Source organism: Liolophura sinensis, chromosome 1 (assembly GCF_032854445.1).
Source record: "Liolophura sinensis isolate JHLJ2023 chromosome 1, CUHK_Ljap_v2, whole genome shotgun sequence".
In the NCBI taxonomy this organism is placed as follows: Eukaryota; Metazoa; Mollusca; class Polyplacophora; order Chitonida; family Chitonidae; genus Liolophura; species Liolophura sinensis.
The window spans coordinates 24,766,636-24,794,536 of NC_088295.1; the positions used below are offsets into that span (position 1 = coordinate 24,766,636).

Here is a 27,901-nt window from a genome sequence, read left to right on the forward strand (position 1 = left end):
TCTGACACGCCTTGTCATGGACTGGATGAGACGCTGGATAGAGGCCTGGGGAATGTTCTGCCACTCCTCCTGCAAACATGCAACTTGCTCTTGAAGCGTTTGGGGTTGAGGTTGACGTTGGCGTAGACGTCGATCAAGTTCATCCCACAGATGCTCAATTGGGTTAAGATCCGGGGAACGGGACGGCCAGGGTAGCACATTTACATTGTTTTCGGCGAGGAAGTCCCTTGTGACACGTGCCGTGTGCGGTCTGGCGTTGTCCTGCTGGAACAACTCCCGCTGAACGTCAATGACAGGTAAGAGGTGTGGCTGCAGGATGGTGTCTCGGTAGCGTACGGCCGTAAGATTTCCCTGAACGTGGACAAGATTTGTACGACCAGTATACGATATTGCTGCCCACATCATCACACTCCCTCCACCAAATCTGTCCACTTGGCGTACGCAGTTAGGGGCATAACGTTCGTGAGCACGTCTGTAAACCCGGTTTCTACCATCACGTCTCTGCAATAGAAATCTGGACTCATCACTGAACCAAATGCGTCGCCAGTTGCGTAGATACCATGCAGTCACGTTGTTACACCATCGGAGGCGATTGGCGCGATGGTGAGGACGCAGCACGATCCCAACATAGTGCCTCCTGGCTCTCAGTCCATGTTCCCTCAGCCTGTTCCGCACTGTCTGACCTGATATCCTCCTCAGTCCCGGTATGCTGGCTGCTGTGCTTTCAGCTGTAGCACAACGGTCACGCAAATGGAGGACCCTTATGTAGCGATCTTGGGCTGCTGTAGTGACACGTGGTCGACCTGAACGCCGACGGTCATTTGTTGTCCCAGTATTGTTGTATCGGGCAGCAAGCCGTGAAATCGTGCTCTGGCTGACGTGTAGACGCCTAGAAATGGACGATTGGGACTCTCCAGCTTGAAGTCTTCCAATGGCAATATTTCGTGTGACAGTGTCAAGACGTGGCATGTTGAATCAGCTTGAAAACACCACTTGAAAGACGCCGATTTCCGGCCCGAAGTTGCGGTTTTATAGTCACACACTGCATGCTTTCCATGCGTAAGTTCGGCGTGTAAGACTGCACGTGATGCATTGTGGTGCTGTATTTTTTACTTCTTCCAAAAACGGCCTCCAAACTCAACATTTTCAACCAAGAAATGTTTTGAGGAATAAAATGTGTGCTAACTGTGACTATTAACAATATTAAAACACATTTTGCTCATGAAATGAAGACAAAATGTATTTATTTCATTTTAAAATAAAACAAAACACCTATGCGTTTCTTTTTTTGGATAGTATATTTTTTATTCTTCACTATTTGAGGTAATATCCATGACAGACTTATTCTCAAAGACGAAAAAAAGTAAAAAAAAAAATACAACATAACAAGAGTAACACTAGTCAAAATGATCGTTTGGCAATTTTAAAGAATTTTACAACACTTCCCCCGTATTTCTCACATTGCAACCTTTGTGGAATGAACGCAGGTCAGTTTCAGGCATAGCATTTACGAGGCGTGAATTGCCACTTGAATGTCGACATATGGCTACCGATGTGGTTGTCCAGATTATCTGTAATTATGGGTTGTAAATTAGTCACTTTCTCTTCATAATGACAGCTTAACCATAAATGTGATGACATTTTTATAACACCTCATCCTAATAGATATGAAGGTGTTAAAGTGGAATTAACACACCCGATAGCATGTTGTATAAGTGGATATCTGTGAGACCAGGCATCACAGATTCGAACACAAATCCTGACCAGCGCTAGATAACATACTGGAACCTTAAGCAAAAACACAAACAGAAGGTATTCCTACGAGAATGGAATCTGAATCGACTGGGCACTTTGATAACATTTCTCTGCTGTTTAACAGAACAAAGCTAGAGAGCCGTGCGTTCGGCTCAGTGCTGGTGGCCATCTGTATAACGACACTATTTGGAAATGGTCTGGTCATAGCCGCTTTGGTAAAGTCTTGGCACAACACCGTCACAAAGCCCGGTAACTACCTGGCTCTTCATCTGGCTCTGGCTGATGTCCTGAATGGTCTGTTAACAATGACCCTATGCTGCGTATCCTTCTTCGCCACGGAATGGTTGTTTGGAGACACCATGTGCAAGGTATCCGGCTTCTTGCTCATCTTCTTCACCACTTCGTCTAACAGTTTCCTTAGCATGATATCTCTGAACAGATATTACAGAGTGAAGAACCCTAGTGTTCGCGGGTCTACCTTACGGCGGAGAGCCTTCTTCATGACCATGCTGTGCTGGGTCAGTGGATTGGTCACAGGAATGGCTTCGGCAAGCGGCCATGCACGCATTGTCTTCATCCCAGGTTTTGACGTCAACTGCATGGTCGTCTGGGACACCTCCGCCAAAGGGCTCATCAACATGGCATTCATTTGCTCTCTCTTGTTCTGCGTTCCCTTCTGTGTAATGACAGTCACCTATGTCCAGATATTTGGTTTGGTACGAGGTCGTACGGCCACTGTGGAGCCAGATGCACGTGTCTCCAGGATTGCCCGTGCGGAATCCATATCCGTGCCCGCCAACTCTTCCCAGCCTCATCGAAGGAATACGCTGAACGTCATTCAACAGTTTTTGTAAGTTATTATGCCTCATATTATTTATTTCATTTATCATCCATACTCAAAATTACTTCACCAGCTTGTACCCGGGACGGGATACTTTACGACTGGAAGGTAAAACAAATGTACCCCAAAAAGTATGTGATACTGCCCAGCGATTGGCAAAGTTAGAGTAACCGAATCTTTTACCCTGACAACCTGGTCCAATCATCAGATCTTTCAGCATTCAAAAGGCACTAAACCAATCGAGAGTCAGGAAGGAGCCCCTTCGTTGAAGAGGGAATGGTTGACACGGGTGGTATACGAAGGTCTCTATTTGACACGGGTCAGGTAGGAGCGCTTTCACTGATAAGCGACAGGTTGACACGGGTCAGGTAGGAGCGCCTTCATTGATAAGGGACGGGTTGTCACGGGTCGGGTAGGAGCGCCTTCATTGATAAGGGATTGGTTATCACGGGTCGGATAGGAGCGCGTTCATTGACAAAGGGCTGGTAGACACGGATCGGGTAGGGGCGGTTTTATTGATAAGGGGCTAGTAGACAAGGGTCGGGTAAGCGCCCCTCCATTGATAAGGGACTGGTAGGAGCGCCTTCATTGATAAGGGACTGGTTGTCATGGGTCAGGCAGGAGCAACTTCGTTGATAAGGTACTGGTTGTCACGGTCGAGTAGGAGAGCCTTCATTGATAAGGGATTGGTTGTTACGGGTCAGGTAGGAGCGCCTTAATTAATAAGGGATTGGTAGACACGGGTAGGGACGCCTTGACTGATAAGGAGTTGCTAGACAAAGGCCTTTGTTGATAAGGGGCTGGTTGTCACATATCTAGTACGAGTGCGTTCATGAATGCGCACATGCGTTCAAGGGGCTGACAGACACGGGTCAGACATGAGCGCTTTCATTGATAAGGGGCTGGTAGACATGGATCGGGTAGGAGCGCTATTATTGATAATGGGCCGGTAGGCACGGGTCGGGTAGGGGCGCCTTTATTGATAAGGGGCTGGTGAAGACACAGGTCTGGTATATGGGCGCCTTTGTTGATAAAGGATCGGTTTTTCACGGATCGGGTATGAGAGCGTTCATTGATAACGGGCTAGAAGATACGGGTCAGATGAGAGCCTCTTCATTTATAAGGGCCTGGTTGACATGGCGTGGGAAGGAGTGCCTTCTTTGGTAAGGAACAAGTGGACATGGGTCGGATAGGAGCGTTTTCGTTAATAAGGGGCTGGTAGACACGGGTCGGGTAGTGACGCCTCCTGGAGGTACACGCTCCTCGGCCGTAGCCGCCATCTTGAGCGTGTAAGCCTGCGTGCATGTCCTGTTTCATAGTGGAGCAGTATAGAGATGGTGGGCACGGCCGAGGAACGTGTGCCGTGGAAGCCTTCATGGCTATAATAAATCTATTCTAAAGCGAGAGGCATATGGTGACGGTGCAGTGGGTGAGGAAAGCAGTCTTTATGTTGGTGTCTTTTATTTGCACGAGACTTCTTCGATAACAAAGAGTGTCGGCCTGCACCTTCGTTGAGTACTAAATTAATACTGTTAACGTGGAGACACCAGCGACGCTTAGCCAATATAAGAAAATGAGTTTCGGGGCTAATACATAGTAGAAATTCTGCTGCCTTGTGTTTCATTCAGCCAAAAACTGAAGCAGTTTTTCTCCAAATGTACCTATGGCTCTAAATAAAATGGAATTGGACTATCTGGTACTCTTACTCGTATTGTACCTTTTTAGTTTGGATAACTATTCTAACTGTTGATGTGACGTGTGTTTCAGTGTCAACTACAACTGTTACACAATATACAGGTCTATGTCCCCACATCAGGCGTGATTCTTGATTGCCATTGGCTGATCAGCCGGCTCAAAATGTTGACGTACACTTGTCACAGCTGCAAGACACGCCCACACAGGGTATATGAATCACATCGGAGGTTTAAATGTCATATATCCTGCGCAACAGAATTACCACGCAGCATTATAATAGGGGGGATAACTCAGTTCAGCCTATAATCAAGATCACGCGCCCTTCAACGTGATCCTGCGGTACCGAGACAAGGCTCGTGTATAGATGGGCGCCGCTAGCGCAGTAATCCCACCCCAACCCCACCCCTCAGCTTATGCCTTGGGTCATCCAGCGTTGAGAACACTGTGAGGAACCCACGATAACTATTGTTGTATCCCCTCTGAATTCTGTTATGCAAAACCAAGTGGCAAGTGTGTAAATTTAAATCGCTATGGTTCAGCTTGAGTCCGGATGGAGATGATAATAATACCCACGATGTCTGTAAATATCGCACTACTCAACACTCCGGTACATTCGCTATCACGTGCATTTGTTTCCTTGAAGCGAAAGTAGTAATCTCAGATCAGGTGACGTAATGCACGAGCCTTGCTTTCTACGTCGTTGTTGTAAAAAGCATGGCGCCCGAGTATATTAGAGATATAATGTCAGCGGAGGCAGTAGGTACATTTCTATTTAAGAATGTTCGGCATACTGTCGTCTGCTGGAGTTGTCTGTCGCTAAAAATGGGGCATAACGTCGATGTGTCTACAGGCGGCAAAAAACGATATGCATCTCATACCAGCCAAGAATTGCTAGAAAAAAGCGAAAGTTATTCCAGTCGTTATTCCAGTTGAAAGTGTATTTCAACCGTGCCGAGAATATTTCGCGAATACCTCCTCAAAAAACAAGAAGATGTTGATTTCGACCAAGTGGGTCTTCATGAAGTTTTATCGCACCTTTACATTGACTGTCGCAAAGAAGACGGTACTCACTACATAAAAAATTCCTTAAAAAGTTTCTGGTATGGATTAAATCGCTATCTGAAAGCTCCGCTCAGAGTAAGTCAATGCGCTTTGTCAGGTACCTAACAAGCTTCTTGACTTAAAATCTCAGCCGATGCAGAGCTGGATATATCAATCTGTCATCAATGAGTATTCATGTATATATGTATGAAAACTCTCTCACTGTTTCACAGGACTACGCGTGCTGAGATGAAGACCGCCGCCACTCTCTCCATGGTACTGGGATTGTTCGCCATCTGCTGGATCCCCGTCATGGTCGTGCATGCTCTGAGAACGTTTAAGGTAGAGTCGCTGTCAGCAGCCGTCCAATCCGTGGCCATCCTCCTTATGTACCTGAGCTCTGCCTGTAATCCTGTCATCTACTCGCTGAGGAACACCTCCTTCCGCGCAGAGATAACCGACATGTTTAGCCGATGGCGTTCCCAATCACACAAGACAAGCAACAGGCCAACAGTTTGAGAGATCACACTGCATGGAATCGCCTTAAACATACTCGATTGGATGAGAATACAGTGTTTGGGAACTCAAAAGGGGACACTGGTTAGAGTGATAGAGGTTTTCATGAAACTCTGTTTCAATATTGTTACAAAGAGCAGGGTGTACACATTAATGTGATTTCATTAATAAAGTGGCTGCCCAGACTGTGGCCATCTGGTGCCTGACCCTCAGGCCGCCGATTCAAAACCCGCAGTGGTCTTAAGCAAGTTTTAGCACTCGAATCTGTGTTATATCCAGAAAGTTGAATCCCTATTAATGACGAAATTGTTAAAAGTGGCGATTATTTATGATGATTTCTGTGGAAACATATTTTTGGGCTCGTTGATATGTAGTGATCGCTTTGTTTTAATTTTCTTTGTGGTAAAATATCCAGTGAGCTTTGTTTCACGTTACAAATGACTTGCGGCTAGGTTCTGTCGTATATATGGAATAGATAATAATAATGTTTTAAATAAGGATGTGATGCTGGTTTAATAAATTTATTTGAATGTAAATTTGTTGTTTATATCGAAACATATGCATTTAACCTAAATTATGATAATATTTATGAACATATTAAAATATAAATATGATCAAAGTTGAGATTTAATACATTTGTTACTGAAAAGAACAAATTCTAGTGCAAATCTATTTACTAAACCTGTGTTACAACCTCATTTATGACTTTGTTAAACAAAGACTATAAATGCCAAAAGGTGGTCCCAAATACCCATCATATAAAAATTATTTTCAAGTGTCTTTTTCCCCTTAAGAAAAAATCGGAAAAAATATCGAAGACGACATTTAGGAATAGCTTTTCGCACTCTTTAATCTGAGCTATATGTCATTTTTATGTTTTCTCCACCTTTAAAGAAAAACCAAATGAACAAGACAAATAAATGATCATTAATGTATATATAATTATATATCAGAAAAAACAAGGGAAACCTTCTCACATTTCTATATCGTTGTATTCCAACTGCAGTTTCGAACTTCCGTTCTCATCACGGATACTGAGTGTTAGCAGCGTAAAGTCATGACTATATACAGTATATGGTCAGTGTAACAGCACGAAACCAGATGCGGCGAGCACTGACTTGAATTTTATACTTTATGCTTAACACAATTGAAAGATTAAATAGGATAATCCTACTACAATACAATACAAAGACAGCTGTTAAGCCTGACAATCAGGTCAAGATAAGGCCAATATACAGTTTCATTTGTTAAATATGAATTAGGGACAGTGATTTCCATTCAACACAGTTTTGTATTTTCAATAAATAGAATTTTTTTTCATATCCATCAAAGCTTGCTTTTGATGTGGTACTTTGTAAAAAGGCAAGACAGTAAATGGGGGTGAAAGAGAAATAGCACATCGCCTGATACGAGGGAAAAAACAAAGGTTTTCGTTATTGATTTGTTGCCTGTGAAGAGTTAGCCTAGATCGCAGATCTGTAGTTTGGCCAATGTACCTTTTACCATAACCGGAATAAATAAGGCAGTATCTTCCAAATTTCGATTCACATGACATATTAAATTTAAGTTCTAAAACAAAGTTTACGTTAAATCTAAAGCTTCTGCCCACGATATGATCACAAACTCCATATCTATTATTATATATATATTCATTCATGTAACCACCACCAGAACATCAAACAAATAAATCATAGTATCGGTATTTATAAACAATAACAGAATGGTTAAACTGTTTCTGAGATCGATTTCCAAGCAACACCAGTATTGCACAATACTAATGATTGTGCCTTAAAGTCAACATAGAGTCTTTCACTATATATACATAGACAAAAAAAAACACATAATATGTCCTCAACAATACTAGATTTATTTCGGAAATGTGTTCACAACACTGACAGCAAAAGGAAAATAAGGAGGCTCTAGCTGGCTCTGTGTATTACCAGATGTCGACCTGTAGACCTATCAGATGGCATAGGAGAGCTCGTACGTTTAGTGACCCTGAATATCTAATATGGTATCATTGGGAATTATTTCAAATTTTGTGGCCAGCTTTATGTTCACTTTCAGCATTATCAAATCATAGATAAATACAGCGACACCCTTGCAAATATAGAAAAAAAAACCCGGAGCAAATCAGGTTTTCTACTTCACAACAGCAAAGTTTTGAACATCTAGTCAATCTGTCATCATATAGCAATTATTGAGCAAAGTTTCAAAGGTTTCACCATGGTAACACCACAAAACAATCCTCAATTATGAAAAAATAATTTTGTCAATAATTCCGTCATTGTAAAATGCATAAATTTAAAACAGAGCAACGATCTTTTATGTTGCAACTCCATGTACACCAATCTTTCGCTATATACTAACGGAGAGTGCCTCGTTCGGTTCTTGGGACGTACGATGAGCATTTTTTAGAGTGTACCGTGACCAGACGACATACTGTATCAAGCCAACGACAACAGGGATGAAACAGGTCATGTTAAACATTGTAGTGTGTAGTAACCCAATATCAGCTTCACTCAAACTGGTTTTGTCCTTTCTCATTTTGTCGTACCCATACAAATCCAGAACAGCCACAGTAAACATGGGGGCTAGTGAATACACCGGCTTGACAACAAGAGCGTTCGTTCCAAACACCATTGACGTTATAGGTAACCTGAAAGAAGTTGAAGAAAGTTGATTGTAGAATTTGTGAATTTACATCTTTCAAATTAAAAAAATAATATTTCTACTGTAGGATAAGTAACTTTATAATATATATAGCTTGTACCAGCCGAATCAAGAACATCTTTGTTTCCATACAAATGTTTTGACAAAGCCTCAATTTTCAAACCTGTATAGCCTTAAATGGTTTTAATGTGTACGATGCGGGTTTGCGAACGCCAAAACTCGCACACTTATTTAATGCAAAGTAACATCCCCGCTTTACCGCATGGTAGAGGTACTAGTCAAGACACTTGACTTGACTGATTATCGGTTGTTGGCAAATCTCTTTAAATCAGGCCAGCCTCGTTTTCGCAAGTCAGATATGTATGGATCAAGGAATCACTCACTTACACTGGCCTTAAGACAAAAATAAGTCTGTTGTGCGAGAAAAAAAACTGTCTGTCGTGCAAAAAATGTTGACTTTAATATCCATTATCCTAATCAAGCGCTTTGATAACACTGCTCTGATGCCAACGGGTTATGGAAATGTCTCCCTACACGGAGAAGGAAATAATGACTAAATTACATTTGGCTGAGTTGTCGTGTTTGTGTTGCCCGCCATGTTCACGTAAGCCTACTTAAGTCAAATGTGTCAAATCTAGCAGGATTTCCCTCAGGACGAAAACGAGACGCATTTTCCAAGCAACGGTTGTATCAGAGGATACTGATATTTCTGAAAGCCTGCCTAAAGAATAATAACCGACGAAACAGCTGCAGTTGAACAATGGTGGTAACCATATGGCACTGGACCCTGTGTTGTTAGAACAGGGGAGGTATCAAGTGGTTCCCGTATAAACGGACCTGGTAGAGGGATTAGCCTTCAAGATTGAGGTATTCGGGTTTAGATAGATCTATCGGCCGAATATAATTATTTGAGCAATACTCGATACCCGAATCCATCTAATGATGAGGACCCATCTAATTCTTATGGTTAATCTAACCCTGTTCTCTATATACTATACAAGGGGCCTCCGTGGCTTAGTCGGTTATCGCGCTAGCGCAGCGTAATGACCTAGGGGCCTCTCACCAATGCGGTCGCTTAAGTTCAAGTCCAGCTCATGCTGGCTTCCTCTCCGGTCGGAAGTGGGAAGGTCTTCCAGCAACCTGCGGATGGTCGTGGGTTTTTCCCGGGCTGTGCCCAGTTTCCTCCCACCATAATGCTGGCCGCCGTCGTATAAGTGAAATATTCTTGAGTACGGTGTAAATCACCAATCACATAAATCAAATAAATAAATATATACTATACATACCATCACGTATTAATTTTAAACATACATCTTATAGCATAACAGGGTTAACTGCACTTTAAGAATGAGATTGGGGATCGTCAAATAAGAAATCCATTAGATGAATTTTTTTATTTCACTGGAAATCAATTTGAATCCACACTGGAAAATTCTGTGTGCTATTGGGAGTACTCGTTCAACATTATTTCCGAGAATGCAATTTTAATTTCCACTCATTTCACGGTTTAAGAGCAGCGAATCAATGGTGTTCCATCGGACGACAGAACGCACGAAGGATTCCAGTGACGTCATTCAATCAGTCTGGTGAATTCGTCAAGCAATTCTACAAGCCATCAACATCGCATGCCCACGGGTACATAACATAACACTGTATTTTCGACAGACGCAGATCACAGTTACGTTTAAAAATTCTAACAGCGCTGCAATATGTGACCAACGAATGCAGTGTAGTGAATATCCTTTTAGTTGGGGAGCCAGCACAGGTTTATCGGTCAGGTCGCGTACGAAAGGTTTGGCACATTGAATATACAGAAACGCCAAAATGGTGATTCTTAAGTGCGGCAGGCGCGCACAGCCCTCTATGGGTAGGGTGGTCCATATGTGGGCTAAATTACCTTAAAACAAGAGCATCGGTTACAAATGAGTACGAGGATGAAATTTATTTTATACATTTCTTCAGGCTACCTAATCACTAAAAAACCAATCCTTAAGTGTTCAGCAAATGTACTAAACCACTAATTCACGTCAAATGTGATTTTTCGTATGTCATGTCCAGTACGAGATAGATTTTTTGACGTAAAGGGACTGAGATATACTGATTTTAAAATTCTAATGAGGTTCCAACATGTACCTATATACTTGATAACATACCAAAAGTTATCTAGCGAGCAAGACAGCAGGATTGTTGTTCTAAAGTTTGCAGCTAATGGGCTTAATTTATAAATTCATGCATTTAGCTGACTTGTATTTAAAAATACGATTTCGTGCTCTCCCTGCTCCGGAGGAGTGCAGACCATGGCCAGGTACCTGACAAAGCATATGACTTAAAGCCGCAGCCTAAACAGCGCGACTTTAATTGAAACACGAGTCAACGCTTTAATATAATGTACCATGCCACTGAAGAACCACCTAATTAACGCTTTTCTGACATCTATTGGTATAATGTAGGTTACGCAGGCGAAAATGTGCAACAAGATGCAGCAGGATATGGTCATTATAAAATGGTTATTCTTAATGTCTTCATTCCTTTGTTCTGATTGGCTTAAGAATGGACTATATTTCATGAAATGGCTGAAATTATTTTCTGGAAAGGAATAGATGAGTATTTTACCATAACCCAATCGGGTACGTTCTTGAAAGTCGCTTTTTTAAAAAAAGAAACCAAACAAAATCTAAACAGAAGAGATCAGAAGTCTGTAATTATTTTTGATGTCAAATGCTCTTAGAAATATTTTTGGACATCACTGCCTGTGTCTTTTCTGGAGGATGATAACTTCTCGCTAGTCTTCGTGGGTTTGTAGTTTAACCTTCTACATTTGTCAAGAGCAGTTGAAGTTCTAACTCCAACATGCAAAAACAAGCTGTAACATCTCTGAAAAATGTCTTAACAACAATAACAAACTATGGCTCCCGGACACAATGTTTCCAGATTGAATACAAGGTGATTCGGATGACGAGGAAAGACATCAGATAAAGTCTCGTCATCAGATGAAGAGGAGTATAATTAAGACACACAGCATGGAGAGAAAAGCCACAGCACCCACGACAGTGTTATAGATGGCAAATAGTCACGCGTAACCGGTGAAAGACGGGATCTTGTCAGTTAGGATTTTATTCTAACTGATCATGTAAATGCATAAATATCACTTAATATAAATTACACGGCCCAAAGAAGACTGAAGAAAGCGAAGAAAACCTCGACCGAGAAGTCTTTCCTAATCTTCTGTTTGAGTCCCATTCGGATAATAAATATTTTTCTAATGTTTTTCTCTCCCTAAATCTTAAAGAGAAAATTATGTCATATTAATCTATTGTCATATTGTTTCTTATTGTTGTTAACACATTTTTCAGAATGACATGTCACTGTGCAGCTTGTATTTGCACGTCAGGGTTGGAGCGCCATCTGTTCTTGACAAATGTAGAAAGTAGAACAAATAAACCTACGAGAAGTAACGTGAAGCTATCTTTCTCCAGAAAAGACACAGGCAATGATGCCCCAAAACTTCCAAGTGCATTTGGCATTCAAAAGTAATGGCAGTCTTTCTATTCAGATTTTGCTTTTAAAAAAGCGACTTTCAATCATGTACCCGATTAGGTTATTGTGATTATCCCTTTTCAGAAAATAATTTCCGCCATTTCATTAAATCTGGTCCATTCTTATAAGTCAATCAGAACAAAGGATGGAAGACATTAAGAATTACCATTTTATAATGACCACATCGTGCTGCATCTTGTTGCACACGTTCACCTACATAATTGAAATTACTTACAGATGTCAGAAAAGTGTTAATTAGGTCGTTCTTCAGTGGCTTGGTACATTATATTAAAGAGTCGATTCGTGTTCCATTAAGATGACACTGTTCAGGCTGCGGCTTTAAGCGGGGCACCTGGCGATGGCCGGCACTCCTCTGGAGCACGAAGAGCACGAATTATATTGCATTATTATCAGCTAAATGCATGAATTAATCTAGTCCATTAGCTGTAAACTTTAGAACGGTAGTCCTCCTGCCTTGGTCGGTAGATAACTTTTGATCCGTTCTTAAGGGTATACTTGCATGTTGGAACTTCATAAGCATTCTTCGTCAAAAAATAATTCTCGTACTCGACAGGACATAGGAAATATCATAATTGGCGTTAATTAGTGGTTTGGTACATAAGCTGAACACTTAAGAATTGGTCATTATTGATCACGTTGTTAAAAGGAACGTATAAATAAGTTTCATCTTTGTACTCAATCGTGATCGATGCTCTTGTTTTAAAGTAGTATAAATCAAATATTGACCTTTGACCCGTTCTTAAATGGTTTTTAGCATGGGGCTGAAACTTAAGAATTATCATTTTATAATTAGCGTATCCCAGGGAATCTTTTGGTCAAAAAATTTCCTCGTACGCGACATGACTGATGAAAGTCATAATTGGCGTTAATAAGGCCGATCTTAAGTGGCTAAGTGCATGACCTGGGGACTTAAAAACTGGATTTTAGTGATCAGGTTATCTTGAGGAATGTATAAAATAAGTTTCATCCCTGTACTCAGTTGTGACCAATAGCCTCGTTTTAACGTAATTTAGCCCAAATATTGACCTCGGATCCGTTCTAAAATGGTTTTTAGCATGGAGTTAGAACTAAAGAATAACTATTTTAAAATTAGCATATCCCAAGGTATCTTTTGGTAAAAAAGAATTTCCTCGCAGGCGACATGACCGATAAAATCTATAATTAGCGTTAATTAGATTTTTCATAAGTTGCTTAGTGCATGACCTGGGGACGTAATTCTTAGCTTTTAGTGATCAAGTTGTCATAAGGAATGTATAAAATCAGTTTCATCCTCGTGCGCGATCGTGACCGATAAAATCAGTTTTGGGGAACTTTCCACCCCACCTCTTGAGGGCTGAGCATGGCTGCCGCACTTTAGAGTCACCATTTTGTCGTTTTCACACATGGTTTTGTATATTCAGTGTGTCAAACCTTTCGTAAGCGACCTGGTGGATAAACCTCTGCTAACTTCCGGACTACTTTGTGTTTCTACTTGTTGGAGAGACGCTGGGATACCCAAAATCAAACCCAGGTCGGATCATATTGAAGACTTTAACGGATGGTCGTGGGTTTCCCCCGGCTCTGCTCGGTTTCCTCCCACCATAATGCTGGCCGCCATCATATAAGTGAAGTATTCTTGAGTACGGCGTGAAACACCAATCAAATAAATCAAATAAAAAAATACAGACTTCAAAAATCGCACTTCTTGCTGCCTCGTTTGGCCCTCAACGCTGGGAAGTTAGAACAAGGAAGCAAGCCGGGTTGGCCTAATGTCAAAATAATGTGACTCAGTGCGCTGTTATGCCTAGTCTCTTTGGCATGATACTTCAAGTGAACATAAAGTCAGCCACTAAAGAAAAATAGTATTTCAGAAATGTTCTAAAAATATGTAAAAAATTCTACACCGCGTATCGACAAAATAAATAGCAAACAATCGTTAATACCTAGCCACTCATCTGGTGACGCCATTTAGCTATCTGGAGTGACGACACAAAAACCTAGGAGCTCTCCCGTACCATGGGTATTAAACAATGTGACAGTGAGAAATTACAAAGAAAAACGCCTGGTACCCAACCAAAGAGTATCAATTTGGCGCTGTTTTGGCAGTCCAACTCGTCCTCATCCTGCATGGAGGTAAGCACTAGGCCTATCTGGCTATTCCGACGTCAGAGAATTCGCCAACAAAGCAGGGCCTCCTAATTGATAACAGACTCTTTCATTCAGATTTTGGGAAGATATTTTCTGACTTAGGAAAAATAACGCAACACCACAATATTTTTCTTGAAGCAATGACTCTCTCGAGGTAGTTTTCTCGCAAGCTCACCCTGACAAGTTAGTTCAGTCTCCTGCCCAAGATGTACGCATGGTGACACGGGCAGCTGTTCTCAGTTGTCTGCTTATTAAGATGTGGTCCAAAATGCACCCGTTTAATACTCAAACTAACCGCATAAATTCAATTTATTGCATCGATATCTGTCTATCCACTATAAGAAACCAAACTGACCATTGAGAGCTAATAGGCTTTCTGACGTGACAGACAATTATCACGTGATGCTTTCAGCGCTCGTGATTGGTTGAGTTGCCGTGGGCTTTTACAACATATCCCCAATACTGAATTTCATCTTCTCGGCTTTATATAATTGTTTACATATTTTTTTCTATGATAACTGTGTCCTGTATCTTTTTTCTATATATTTATAGTTGCAGACTTTGTGTTCAATTTCAGTGGCAGCAGAAATTTGGCGGCATAACTCGCCCTGCCAAAAGAAGACACAGTATATCTACACACACCTAATGAGTGAAAAATTACCAGTTACGACGTCAAACCATGCATATAGCTACTGGAGAGAACATGATAACAATCATCGGGATACATTTAAAAGAGTTTTTATATGTATCTGGATATCATATTTTCCTTTAATAGAAAGGGTGAATATTTCAATGGATTTCGTGTTCATAGTGAGAACGTCTCAATAGCGGTAGTTGGTATATCATGTGAGAAACCACTTTATAACCTGGGTTTACTTTAGAAGCATAGGGCGCTTACGATTATGCCTGAAACACTTGTGTCGCCAGCTTACTGGGACCTATCACGTAACAATAACGGCGAATAACGTCACACAACTGGCTACGCTAGGATGGCGAAACCGGTGTTTCCGAATAATCGTAAGCGCCTAAAATCTATTCCAATCCCCTTTCGGATTTAATTTTGTAATCCGAGTAATGTTTGGTAGCAATTGTGAAAATGGATGGCCAGTTTCAAGCTCTTATCTTATTCCAGTTAAAAATGATTTCATTGGTGTAAACACCGAGCTCAGTCATTCTTCACTTCAGCCTATATGGCGGCGGTCAGGTTTTTGAAAGCAGAGATCTGTGATGACCAGCCTGTATTAACCACCCTTTGCCTGGTAACTGACAAACCTCCTGACTGAAACTCGACCGCAAACTTACCGGGGGTGGATTCCAGAGCACCACCTCATAAGTCCGTTAACACACTTACCTTCTCTGGTATTTAACTTTATCCTCTTCCGCAATGTCGGAAAGGGACATGTCAAAAAGGGAAAATGCTGCTGAACTAACGCCACTGGAAATATAAGACCAACTCTGATTGGTTTTAAGTCACCATAACAAAATGAAGGCTGCCCGCCTCAAATCATCAGAAAACTTTGCCTGTTTTATGAGTCTATTAATACTGATTGCTGATTACTATAATATGATAAATAACTGAAAATGGTATGACAACTAGATACGGATGGTGGTTACTTTATTACGGTTTAGCCCACAGTCAACTGTAAATAACAGACATCAACAATCACAACAAATATTACATGACATATAAGGTGGCAAAGAAAGATTAAATGAAACTTCGTACTTATCCACCATCATGACCACAAGGAGCAGCCAAGGCTTGTTCATTCCTGCCAAGAATAGCATCACACCCAGGCTGATCTTCACGTAGAAGCTGGAAGCTATCAATCTATATGATCCTAGATTTTTGACGAGAGGAGATCCTAGGACAACGATCATCTGAAAACAGAAAGGGGATACCAATTAGGGACCTGATTTCACTCTGGATCCTAGGATAACGATCATCTATGAGCAGAAATGGGATAGCAATCAGGACCTGATCTCACTCGGGATCCTAGGATAACGAGCATGAATACACACATCCGAAACAATCTTATCTCATTTTGGATCCTTGGATAGCTGCTGTCTGTGAACAGGTTAGGGATAACAATTTGGGACTGTGATAATGATAAGCCATTAGGATCCTAAGATATCGACCCTGTGAACAGACCAAGGATATCGATTAGGGATCAAATGTCATTCAGGACGTTAGGACAAGGACCATCTGTAAACAAACCGGGAATAACAATCAGGTAGCTGATCTGATTCGAAATCCTCGGATGACCACCTGTTAACAGACCAGGCATAAATGTAGGGGTCTGATGAGATAGAAAACCGGGTTATTCTGTGGAGAACTTATGATCAAATTCTGGATCCTAACATAAAGAGCATCTATATATGAACAGGGGGTAGCACGAATTGCGGGCGCTAAACTGGTCCCACGTTTACAGTATGTCCGGCGATGGCGTCATTTCCGAATATTTCCGACCACTGATAGAAAATATGCATAAAATAAAAAAGTTCTTAAGAAATATGAATATGCCTCAAAACTGATTTTTTTTTCGTTTTTTTTTTGGCATATCTTTCTTCGCTTTCCTTAAAGCTTAACTCTTCATTTTATACTATCTTTTCGTGAATCCTTTAATGTGATGAAAGGCTCCACAAAATCCACAACGTGTCTTTAGGCAATATGGACGTAGGAATACTCACACTTGGTATAAGGCCCCCGAAACCATAGCAGAAACTTCTAACTCCAAGCGAAATGTCATCTTTAGAGGTGAGATTTTCTATAATGATGGCCATGAAATTTGACTGGAATGTTCTGTGGAATTCATGACAGAAGTTTATGGTCACAAAACAGAGGAAATTTTTGGACGTTAATATTTGCCACGTGAGCCTCCAAATACTGAGACTTGACCGTGAGCCATCTGACTTGAGGGTGCTAGAAGAGTTGATACGGTCTACGTCATACTGTGTTACGCAGTTTTTCCCAGCATACCAATACAGAAGAAAAGATATTATCGCTAACACAACACAGCTTATCTGAAAATTACGGAAGTTTCTTAAGCCTTCTGATAAATATTCCGTTAGGTAAAGTCCCACGGCAGCGACAACTGGGCCTATTTTGGACCACCTCAGGAGTCGCACCTTATCCTCATGCTGCTTGGATATCTCTGAGAATAGACAGCATTGCGCAAGTCCCAGAAACGTCATCATTGTGTCATATAAGCACAAAGCAACGATCAGATGAACGCCGGTTTTCCAGGTTCCCAGTCCCATTTCTTCCCATGGAAACCAAGGAATGATGAACACTATGGCATAGAGCGGCCCACCATACAGAAGAGAATGACGCCGTGTTTTAACAAAACGCCAGTTCACGTTATCTTGGACATAAGCAAACAAGGGATCGTTCACTGTATTCCACACCATATACAGCACTTGAGCCCACTGAAACCAGGCGGAATCGATATGGTAGAGATCAAGGAATATCCGGACGTAATAGAAGCTGAAAATTCGTCCAGTTGTAGACAGGGCTATCTTGGAGGCTGTGTAGCCCATCAAAGTTGCGGTGAAGTCCAGTTTCTGGGGGGTAGACATGGCGAGGTTCCGGCAGAAATCAGATATGTCAGATGAGCTTTGTTACGTGAACGCCTTGTTTGGTTTTACCTGAAAAAGAAAAGACAGCAAATGTAAGGCAATGTGATAAACACATATCAAAACTCACACACTAACTTATAAGATGTAAGCTGTAAGCGTGTGTTCAATATTTTTTTCATTATATAATGTAAAATGCAGCACTGGCAACGGCCGGGGTATATGCTTGAAATATATATGTATATGCCGGAATCAAAACCTCCTGGGGTAACCCACTGCCCTTTGCTAGATACCTGACAAACAACCTTAGTTAAAGCAACAAGCGGGATATTTGAGCGCTAGATAAGATACTGGGACACTACTGGTTAAGGACTGTCCTGTCGAGTGAGTGCTTGGGGTTTGACGTCGTACTCAACAAGACTGTCCTGTCGAGGTAAGAACTACGCTTTGTAGCTCAGTTAACCAGTCTGGGCCCCGGAAGTCGTAAGACCGACTGCAGGTACAGACACTCGTTGACACATGCATACATATAGAGAGAATTAGTGTATTACTTATGATCAGTCTGGACCCCAGAAGTCGTAAGGACTGCAGATTCAGAAAACACTCTGTGTACACCATGACCATACAGGTATATCCACGGCACGGTGCATCTCACCATTCGTTCTCCAGGCATTCAAGTTGACAATTCAATGTAGGATTTTTGTAAATCAAGCATAACTATACGTATACAGCTTCTTTTGGACACCCTTTTTAACATACCAACACAGTAGTTGTTCTTAATGTCACAAGGCAGGCAAAACCCTAGCTTCACTTGTGTACGCCAATGTGAAGAACACATCACAAGCACCGACTGGCAGGTCAGAGCTCGTCACCACGGTGTTGTCTGATGCGTGACATTAACATTCAATAGGTAGGCCTCCCTGTTTCTCAGTTTGCCTGCTGGTTCACATAACAAACAGATGTGTCAATCAATGGCCACTAATCTTGTTTTAGTCAGGGGCCTAGAATAAGCTGTGACACGTTTCATCGTACAAACCAACACGCAAAATTCAGCAAAAATGAAACGTGTGAGCTGGCAATCGATTTTAGTTTAAAGATATAAATATTATGAATCTGAACTTACTCTATTTTCTAGAGTCATACTATGCACGTGAACACCGCTTAAGGCATTTCAATACACAATCTGGGCAGCAGCAAGACTGACTGAACAAAGTACAATAAAGATCGCATCATGTTGTATTGCTGCGATTTGTAGACCTACGTAGAATGAGATAGTTTGAGAAGATATCGAATAATTCCTTCACAAAGTCGTGTTCGAAAAGGAATACCTACTGTCAGATAATATAGACGGTATCATAGGCTTGTTAGTCTATTGCCTTAACATGGTGGAAATGCAAAACGTTAAGCATATCTTTAGATAAAGGGTCAGAATTTCATTGTCTGCCAATTACAGATGTATCACTTTGTTTTTGTGTTATGTGGCCATTAGGGCACGTACTAACATGATTTAGCAACAACCGAACTGCTAACCTTAACTGGCAACCGGTTATTCACTTGCGGAGATGCCAAAGTGGTTACGCTTGTTCACACCACATTGCTGTTTAAATGAAGACTTCTAAATCGTCTATTTGATTACCGTGATGAATTTTATGATTGGACAAACCCTGAACATGCGGATCACACCTGGCCGTTTTGTAGTGCATCATTATATCATACCTCAAAATTGTATACCTGAGTCTCTCCGTCAATGCTTTTACAATAACATTGTAAATACTGCTTTCATTACAAAACAGTCATGTAGCTTATAGGCACTTCATTGAATTAACAAACTAAACACATGGAAATGAGCAAAAGGCAGAGAATACACCACCCGGAAGAAGAAGAAGAAAAAAACTTGTGTGACGTGTATGAAGTTTATAGCGAGCTTCACATGGCGTACTCAGTGGAATGGCCGTGGACGTCATCTACATGCAAATTTGAACCAGGTACGTTAAACAAATACCTAGCACACTCAGATGGGTCCCTTATCAGCGTGATCTGGGCAACTGGCATGGATTTGCTCAGGTACATCCCATGTAGGGCCGACTTGGGTAGAAATTTCCAGTTATTTTCCCATGAAAATCCCATATGGGTCCCGTATGGGTAATATGTGGGTAAAAAGATAACATTTTAGGATATCCGTATAGTCTGTGGGAGACATTTTTTCAGGCCATGTGACCTACAGGAGATACCAGATGGGGCCCATATCCGTTGTCATATGGGAACCATATGGGCCCCATGTTGGAATGCTATCTGGGTATGCCGATAAGTACTAATTAAATTCCCACCTTCCGTGCAAGAGAATTGGTGAATAAAAATGCGATTCAATCGGAAGCCACAAATGGCTGGAATTTTATGATTTAAAAACAGAGAACTATAATAACGAACGACCTTTTTAAAAACTATCTGAGTAGTTATCCAACTAGAATCTACTTACCGGTGAAGTACAAAACCATACCAAAATGCTGCTGTGGGTGAGTGTGTGTGGAATGGGGGGGGGGGGGATTTCGCTATCCCATGCACAGTTCCATACTGATACTTACTACTGTTTATTCTCGAATATTTTCCTTTGGATGTATAAAGTGCATCAACTTATCACAGAATGCACTTGCGGGGAACCGGTCAATGTTACGTATACTGCACGCCTGTGCAATTTACAGACGGTCCCTTAAATAGCATACGCCTTTATCTGTTGGTGTTGGTACACAACACACACGTCTTTTTACCTCCAGCTATTCGAAAGTCGATCGGATGACGAACCCTTTGTGAGACAAGTTACGTACTGACTGAATCAGACTTGCTGTGCATACACATACACCTCTATTTCAATGCAGAGAAAACATTGCCTGTACTGTTGATCGCCACGCAGAAAGTGCGACCTACTTAACAGGGGTGTGTACTTCAGGCCTGTCAAGTGTGTATACCGCAGGTCTTCACGGCTATTTAACCCATGTCTTTACATCCAGCATAGTCTGCAGATATCGAGTCGACCAGTGCTACAGAGATTACCACTTATCCGTGTCAACAACACACCACGGTTGTGCCATTTATCCATCCGTCAAAAAAAAGGTGAGTAGAAGATAAATATTAAACCACGTATGGATTCACATGCACCGGAACTTGCGTAAGAAGGTCACATGTGTTTGGCGGGAAGCGCAAACCATCTTTTCCTGAAGCCATGCCCCACGTAACGTACCTTGGTAAACATATTATACCCATGCAAGACGTCGAAGGATGCAAAACGAAACTGTTGTATCTCTATGCAAATTATCTGTAAGAAAAAAAACACAGATCATTTTAAAAATGAGGAAATGTTATCATCATAAGTTGTTGTATCTTAGCCTGGTTTAAATGTACATCTCCAGTTGTTACATTTCTCAGTTGCTAAGGTCATTAATTTGCCGTTACGTTGTCTTATTCAGGCAAAAAACAGGTGTCAAGTTGTAGACCAGAGACGCCAGTAGGCCTAGGTAGCAAACATGTGGGCGCTACCTCCAAAACCCGTGTTAGCATTCACAGCTGCAAGCGTTGCTTTTTCCATTCTGAGTAAAATTTTCGGTTTCTATTATGTGATGGTTTTTCTTGACTTCTACCACATCGACAACTCATGGTTCCAATTCGCTCAGGTATTGTTTATGATCTGGAACACCTTAAACGACCCGCTGTTCGCCTATATCCAGGATAACTCTCGCCTTCCCTTCGTGAAGACTCGACGCCATGCCATCTTGTATTCGGGACCTCTGTTCGGCTTGGTGTTTCTAGTGCCCTGGTTTCCCTGGGAGGCCATGGGTACGGGCAGTTGGGTGACGGGGCTTCACCTCATCGCTGCCCTTTGTCTATACGATACAATGTACACCTTTGTAGGGCTGGCACAATCCTGCTTGTTTGCCGAGATCTCGAAAAATCACGAAGATCGCGTGCAGCTTCTGCGGTGGTCAAAGTTGGGGGCGTTCTCCGCGTCACTGGCTTTGTATCTTTGTGAATTCTCCTCCGCCAGTCTGAAATATTTTGGGTATTTTCAGCTCTCGTGTGTCTGCTTAGCTGTCATCAGCAGTTTGTTATATAAATACGCTGGTACCCATGCTAAAACACAGTACGATACTGAAGCTGAACATGAAAGCGATACTGCACGATCCACTGAAAGTATTTGGCTGCTGACGTGGCAAATTCTCAAGTCGAGGAACTTCCTGTGCTTTGTGACTGTGAATTTCTGTCACATTTTCCACGGGACGTTTCTGGGCAGCTTCCTGCCAATCATTGCGCAGAATCTGGCTCCACCTGAGGTTGTGCCCCCAACAGCCAGGCGAGCTCTGTATGGTGTCAAAGATATATTCCCCAGCGTAAGTACATGTATTTACTTGTTTTATTTTATTGTTGCGGTTTAACGCCGTTTTCAAGAATATTTCATGTAAGTAGAAGTAACGGCCAGAAGTATGGTGGTAGTAATCCGGGCAGAGCCTGAAGGAAACACATGACCATCCGTAGGTGGTTGGCAGACCTTCCCACGTTCGACCGGAGAGGAAGCCAGCTTGAGATATCAGAGCAACCACAAAATTGATGAGATGCGTCTCGGTCATTGTGCTGCGCTAGCACCCTAACCACTAGGCCACAGAGACTCCTGTCTTATTTATAGACAATACTGAAATGATCTTAATAAGCCAATGTACTTCGTCAGCACCTGGCCAACTGTCCTTTCATAGCTGAGTGAAAGTATGCAAGTTTCTGTCTTTGTCGAATACTTTATACAACTTTGCAATTGACACCAATATTTTCTGACCTGGTGAAACAAAGGATAACTTTTTAAGGGAAAAGACAGCACCTGGCCAAAACATTTCATTCTAAGCAGGATTCTCGAACTTTCTAAAAAGTGTCATACTTTATTTTTGCAATGAGAATTCACCAGATATCATGTAGAACAAAATGACAGTATTGCACAAATGGCTGGTGTGAATCGAAGCAGCCATCTTGAGAATTTTATCCAATAAAACACGTTGCTATCTAATTACGCGGCCTACGCTGTGACGTAGCCTTTACCCATTCACTCCATGAAATGGCCTGTGATAATGCAGAACTACTGCATAAGACATCATTTTGAGATCGTTTACAACGATTTACGCCTGACCGAAGGGCCATTTCAAAAAGTGTTATGGGTCAGGTCGGTATCATTTACCAGAGATGTAAAATCAGTTGATTTACTATCAGTGTAATATTCAACGACGGGAGCACAAATTATATCAGACAACAGCAGACCGCTTCGGCCCAAACCGCATTCATCAACCCAGTATTACTTAGTCCTACTTAGACACGCTGTTCGAATTATACAGATAAATTTTTTGTCGTTCATGTTAGCGCTTAGTCAACATGCAGTTGCTAAATAACAAATATCAGAGTCGGCGAAAAATTCATTAGGGATGCCGAGGGTTTATAAGAATGAGAAGACATTATCTCATTGGACAATGCTTAAAATCAATTAAATCTCATGATATGATTTTTTTCTCTGAATTTATTGGAATTGAAGTTTATTTTAGAATGCCTAGATCAGCCTCAGTGGTGCGTAGATTTATTTCCATTTTTGTCAGAATTGAGCATGAATCCAGTTGTACAATAATCGTATTGTAATTTTGGCTTTCGAAAGCCGTTTGTATCCATTTTAATCACTTGTGAGAACGAACGAGACTGAAGCGCCATCTGACGACAGGAGGAGTGAACCAGCCAAATGGACGACTAGACTTGCCCGGTTGTTGTATAATAATTGCGATAGGTATTATCTCCTTTGATCGACCTTATTTTTCTTTTCTAGGCTCGCATCGATCACGTGACTCGTCTGTACGACTATAAGAACGAGCTGGAGGCCACAGTGGGTGTAGGGTCTGAAAATGTGTTTATTTTGTGAATGTGTGCTTTTGTCATGAATGGTTTTGGTTTCGGCGAGAGTCAGAACAGGTTAGTTAATTATGGGGACCTCTCGCTTGACATCGATTTACGCTAGGGATGATTTAATGCGCGTGTGAAGATGCATTAAATGTGGCTTACCGGTGATCCGACATATTGGAAGTAGCTATTCCCTGTAACTCTGCGAACACTTCGTTTTGGTCGATTTTAGAGTCAGGGGGCCCTACATTCCGCAACTACCATAGGCTACTCATTAGATTATTACACGGGAAATACCTTCGACGTTTATAGATAGCTAGAGTAAAGGTGACGTCACCTTGCTGCTGATAATGCAGACGCGCTGGAACTGTGACAAGACGAAGTTTCATTAAACTTTTACCCATGTTGAAAAAAATCTGTAAAATAATATTTAATGCCCGTTGAAGATACTTCGAATGGTAGTTTTTAAGTGGATATTAGTCAGGTGCTGTCTTTCACTTTAATAAGATTCACCTCAACTCTTCATAGGATTATATCTCCTCCATAAAAATAGTTTGTAAATATTTGCTGCATTTTGTGCATAGCGTAACGTTGTTGATCATACTCAGGTGAGCCTACCTATAGTATGTTGATCTTTTTGCATTCACAGTTGCTGGTCATATTTGGTGCTTCCATGATTACAGACATAGGATACTACAAACTGATTCGACTGAATTTCATCCTTAAAATAACTTTTGGCTTCGTCCTATACCTGTTCGGTATAAACCACCCATGGCTCCTGCTGCTGATCATGATTGTGGATGGGTACGTACTATTACTCTTCTGTATAAACCACTCATGGCTCCTGCTGGTGATCATGATTGTGGATGGGTACGTACTATTACTCTTCTGTATAAACCACGCATGGCTCCTACTGGTGATTATGATAGTGCATGGGTACGTACTATTACTGAATTTAAATTCTGACAGTTTTTCGAACAATTAGTCAAATTAAGACCCTGATTGTCATTGATCAGTACATGCAAGCTTCGGATTTTCGGGTGATTGTTACCAGCTCTGTATGTGGATTGGTTATTAACCTGACCGGTAAGGCTTTCATGTGATGAAATATTGTCTGCACGACATACATTTCGTTTACAATATTTTTAAATTAATAAATATAAAAAAAAATTGAGGTAGGAATACTGACATTTTCAATGAAATGTGAATATTGAAAAGTGTAATCTGTTTCCAGTAAGCTATATGCCTAATGCCAATTGCCAATTCTTGTCTTGATATTCAGCGGACTTGGATCGGCGACGTTCTCAATGTTTAGCATGGCTTTGTCGGATATAGCAGAAGAAGATAAGATGAAGTATCACAGACGGTAAGTTATAGTTACAAGGAATAGTTTTTGTTCGCGTCTGTGTTATGGTAACTGGACAGTCATAGGGTTCAAAGAATTTGCTGTGACAGCGTCGTCAGTTCGAACCTGCAGTCTATTTTATAGTGTTTGATTGGCTTTGAATAAAGCCATGACGTTAGGTTGTTGTATATAGACGGTATAAATGTCTCATAAAATTGTGCGCTACTCTAGAGCCTGCATGGTAGGCCTAATGTTAGACATCAAAGCAAAAATGACCAAAGTTTCCACCAAATTATAAATATGTTACTACATATCTGGTGCCTTGCATTTGCTATCTTTTTTTCAGATTGCCGATCACCTCAATGGTATTTGGTACGAATGCGGTCATCGTGAAGTCTGTGTACTCCTTATCACCCATGGTTGTTGTTGCAGTGCTCAATATGTACAAGTATACTCAGTTTAAGCAAGATCCCACCTCGCTCTCTCCTCAAGAGATTACTTCTCTCAAGTCTGCCATGTTTTATCTTGTGTGTTTCATTCCCATGGTAGTAGGGACAATCCAGCTGTTTGCCTGGTCCCAGTATACACTGTCAGAAACCCATAAAGTACGGCCGAAGACAGTAAAATTTAACAAAAGATTTTTGTAGGCATTCGAAAGGAATGGGTCTGAAGATGAAATAATCATAAAACTGTCCTGTCTATAGAAAAGGCAAAGGTGAATGGCATCTCCACATGAATCAAAGGTTAGAAAGTATATGCAACTAACTTAACCAACGCAGAGAGTCAAAGCCGCGAAAGTAGCGTGGATGGAACAATTTAAAACAGAAATCATTTTTATTAGTCACCTGCTTGGGATATACAAATGCTTATATGTTGATAACAGTTATGTATCAGCACAATAAAGCCGCCATATTCATTTGCCAGAACAGTCCATATACAAAGCTTTTCGCTTTTGACAAAAATAGTTTGCGCCATGTATCATTTTGCATCTATATATCTTTTTTACTTATGTATGCAATCACCTAGATTTGTATGTGTATTCAGATTCAAACTTCTTAGTAATATTACCCTTTTACAAGGGTAAGTTATATATACTCCCCGATGAATCTCAAAATTGGTGTTTTCATTTCTTTCTTTCTTTCTTCGGTATTTAACATCACTAATATAGCCTGCTACATTGTTTTACCTTATAGAGCTGTAAATATACATGTTTAGAAGATCTAGATTCTTACACCGGCATATGTATTATCATTATAAAAAATTACAGGCTCTTTTTGCTTTAAGCTCATACGTACAAGCATATATCTCGTAACAAGATTATCATTCTGTTCCATCTGGGACTAATATGTTAGTCATTAAATGCACAAGCCTTCTCAGTTTGTGGGATCCGAACACTTCAACCAAACGACCAGTCAGTGTGGTGGGCGACATTTCTGCGAGGCCTTGCGTCAATACGTGGAACCTATTAGAGTATGGGAGTGAAATATGGCAAGATTCACTGCCAGGTCTTGCGTGTTGTTGAACGGAAGGCCCCCTACTTGCATGTGTCCCCCCCCCCCCCTTCAAGAATGCATACAACTGTGTGTTACGATTACAATTTTGTGTGCCCTTGTACAGCATATATAGACAGTAATGCTGCCGGGACGAGATTTAGTTCAGAGAGCAAGGTGTGCGAGTTACAATAACATACCAATTCACGAGGTACATAATTTAAGCGTGGGTTCAATCCCGACCCGAGACACGGAATTTCTGTATTAATATGTATAGTCCTAAGCCTACCAATATAAGACATAGGTCACCCTTGGCGAAGTTCGTCCGTAACTTGTCTCAGGCTTGTGTGTGGTTTATCCAAAGCCGTCCGTTTCCTCCACTCATGCAGTTCAATGCGTCCGTAAATTCCTGTGAAAAGTTCTAAGTATGGCGTTAAAGGAAATAAATAAATAGAATAATACCTTTCATGCATGGCATTATATACATGTAATATATTAATTTGTATATTTTTATGTAACTATTTTTGCTCATGATTATCACAGGTAACAGGACTGACCCGCTTTTCCCAGTACATGTCAGCATGACAAAATACAGACCAGCTGCGATGGGCGAGAACTTGACTTCATTGTGCATAGTGCAGTTCATTGTATGGCCATTGTAAGCTGGGTATTGTTGTTTTGTATCATTAAAATTCCCAGCTGCGAATGGGCGAGAACTTGACTTCATTGTTCATAGTGCAGTTCATTGTATGGCCATTGTAAGCTGGGTATTGTTGTTTTGTATCATTAAATTTCTCAGCTTTGTGCTTGCTTTGTTTAACTTTGTTTTACCCGCAAGCACATTATACATGTAGACTGATTGAATTATCATAACATCTTTTCTTAATTTCACTCTGATTATAAGATAGGGAGTTTATTAGATACTTTGTTAATAATATGGCAAAAGAACACCACGGTGTGGAGGGAGTACATGGCAATTACAAACCTTTCCACAGGGCTTGAGGCGTTACCGGGTGAAAATTGAGAAGTGTGTAGTTAATACATTCGACACTAGTAAAGCTGGTAAGCTTAGCACACAACATGAATCTGGCAGCTTCAAATGCTATGATATCTGCTATCATGAATTGAGCTCTATGAGACGAGATTATGTTAAATTCATCACTTAACACACAAAATCACCATCACCTTTCAGGCCATATCACCAGTCTATCACTCTTATACGAATGACTCTTGAGGTTTGTTTCCTGGCCCCTCTTTGTACCGCAACAGAGTGAAACTCGAGAAGATGCAAACGTGTAACATTAACTAGTGTCGAGGTTGTGACTGACGAATTCAAGGCAAAGGTAAAATAAACGGCCTGTACTGATAAACGGTCGT

At 41.2% G+C, this 27,901-nt stretch overlaps 3 protein-coding genes across 5 annotated transcripts; 2 read left to right on the forward strand and 1 right to left on the reverse strand.

Moving 5' to 3' along the window:
* Positions 1-1,826: 1,826 nt before the first annotated feature.
* On the forward strand, positions 1,827-5,851 carry LOC135473026 (probable G-protein coupled receptor No9). Its single transcript, XM_064752837.1, has 2 exons — positions 1,827-2,605; positions 5,566-5,851. Exons 1-2 carry the CDS (start codon positions 1,827-1,829, stop codon positions 5,849-5,851), a joined length of 1,065 nt encoding a protein of 354 aa, XP_064608907.1.
* An 875-nt stretch (positions 5,852-6,726) lies between these two features.
* On the reverse strand, positions 6,727-20,495 carry LOC135477875 (transmembrane protein 180-like). Of its 2 annotated transcripts, none has more exons than XM_064758084.1 (5): positions 20,362-20,495; positions 16,895-17,851; positions 15,930-16,084; positions 15,558-15,641; positions 6,727-8,507 (listed from the first exon to the last, which is right to left on the reverse strand). In XM_064758084.1, exons 2-5 carry the CDS (start codon positions 17,780-17,782, stop codon positions 8,207-8,209), a joined length of 1,428 nt encoding a protein of 475 aa, XP_064614154.1. In that variant the 5' UTR covers positions 17,783-17,851; positions 20,362-20,495; the 3' UTR covers positions 6,727-8,206. The 2 variants fall into 2 exon arrangements, with proteins under 2 accessions (XP_064614154.1, XP_064614163.1); XM_064758093.1 differs by lacking the exon at positions 20,362-20,495 and adding an exon at positions 18,539-18,709.
* On the forward strand, positions 19,525-27,216 carry LOC135477891 (transmembrane protein 180-like). Of its 2 annotated transcripts, XM_064758112.1 has the most exons (6): positions 19,525-19,764; positions 20,785-20,887; positions 21,241-22,158; positions 24,339-24,493; positions 24,972-25,055; positions 25,381-27,216. In XM_064758112.1, exons 3-6 carry the CDS (start codon positions 21,298-21,300, stop codon positions 25,679-25,681), a joined length of 1,401 nt encoding a protein of 466 aa, XP_064614182.1. In that variant the 5' UTR covers positions 19,525-19,764; positions 20,785-20,887; positions 21,241-21,297; the 3' UTR covers positions 25,682-27,216. The 2 variants fall into 2 exon arrangements, with proteins under 2 accessions (XP_064614182.1, XP_064614174.1); XM_064758104.1 differs by lacking the exon at positions 19,525-19,764 and having other exon boundaries at positions 20,759-20,887; positions 21,252-22,158.
* Positions 27,217-27,901: the final 685 nt, after the last annotated feature.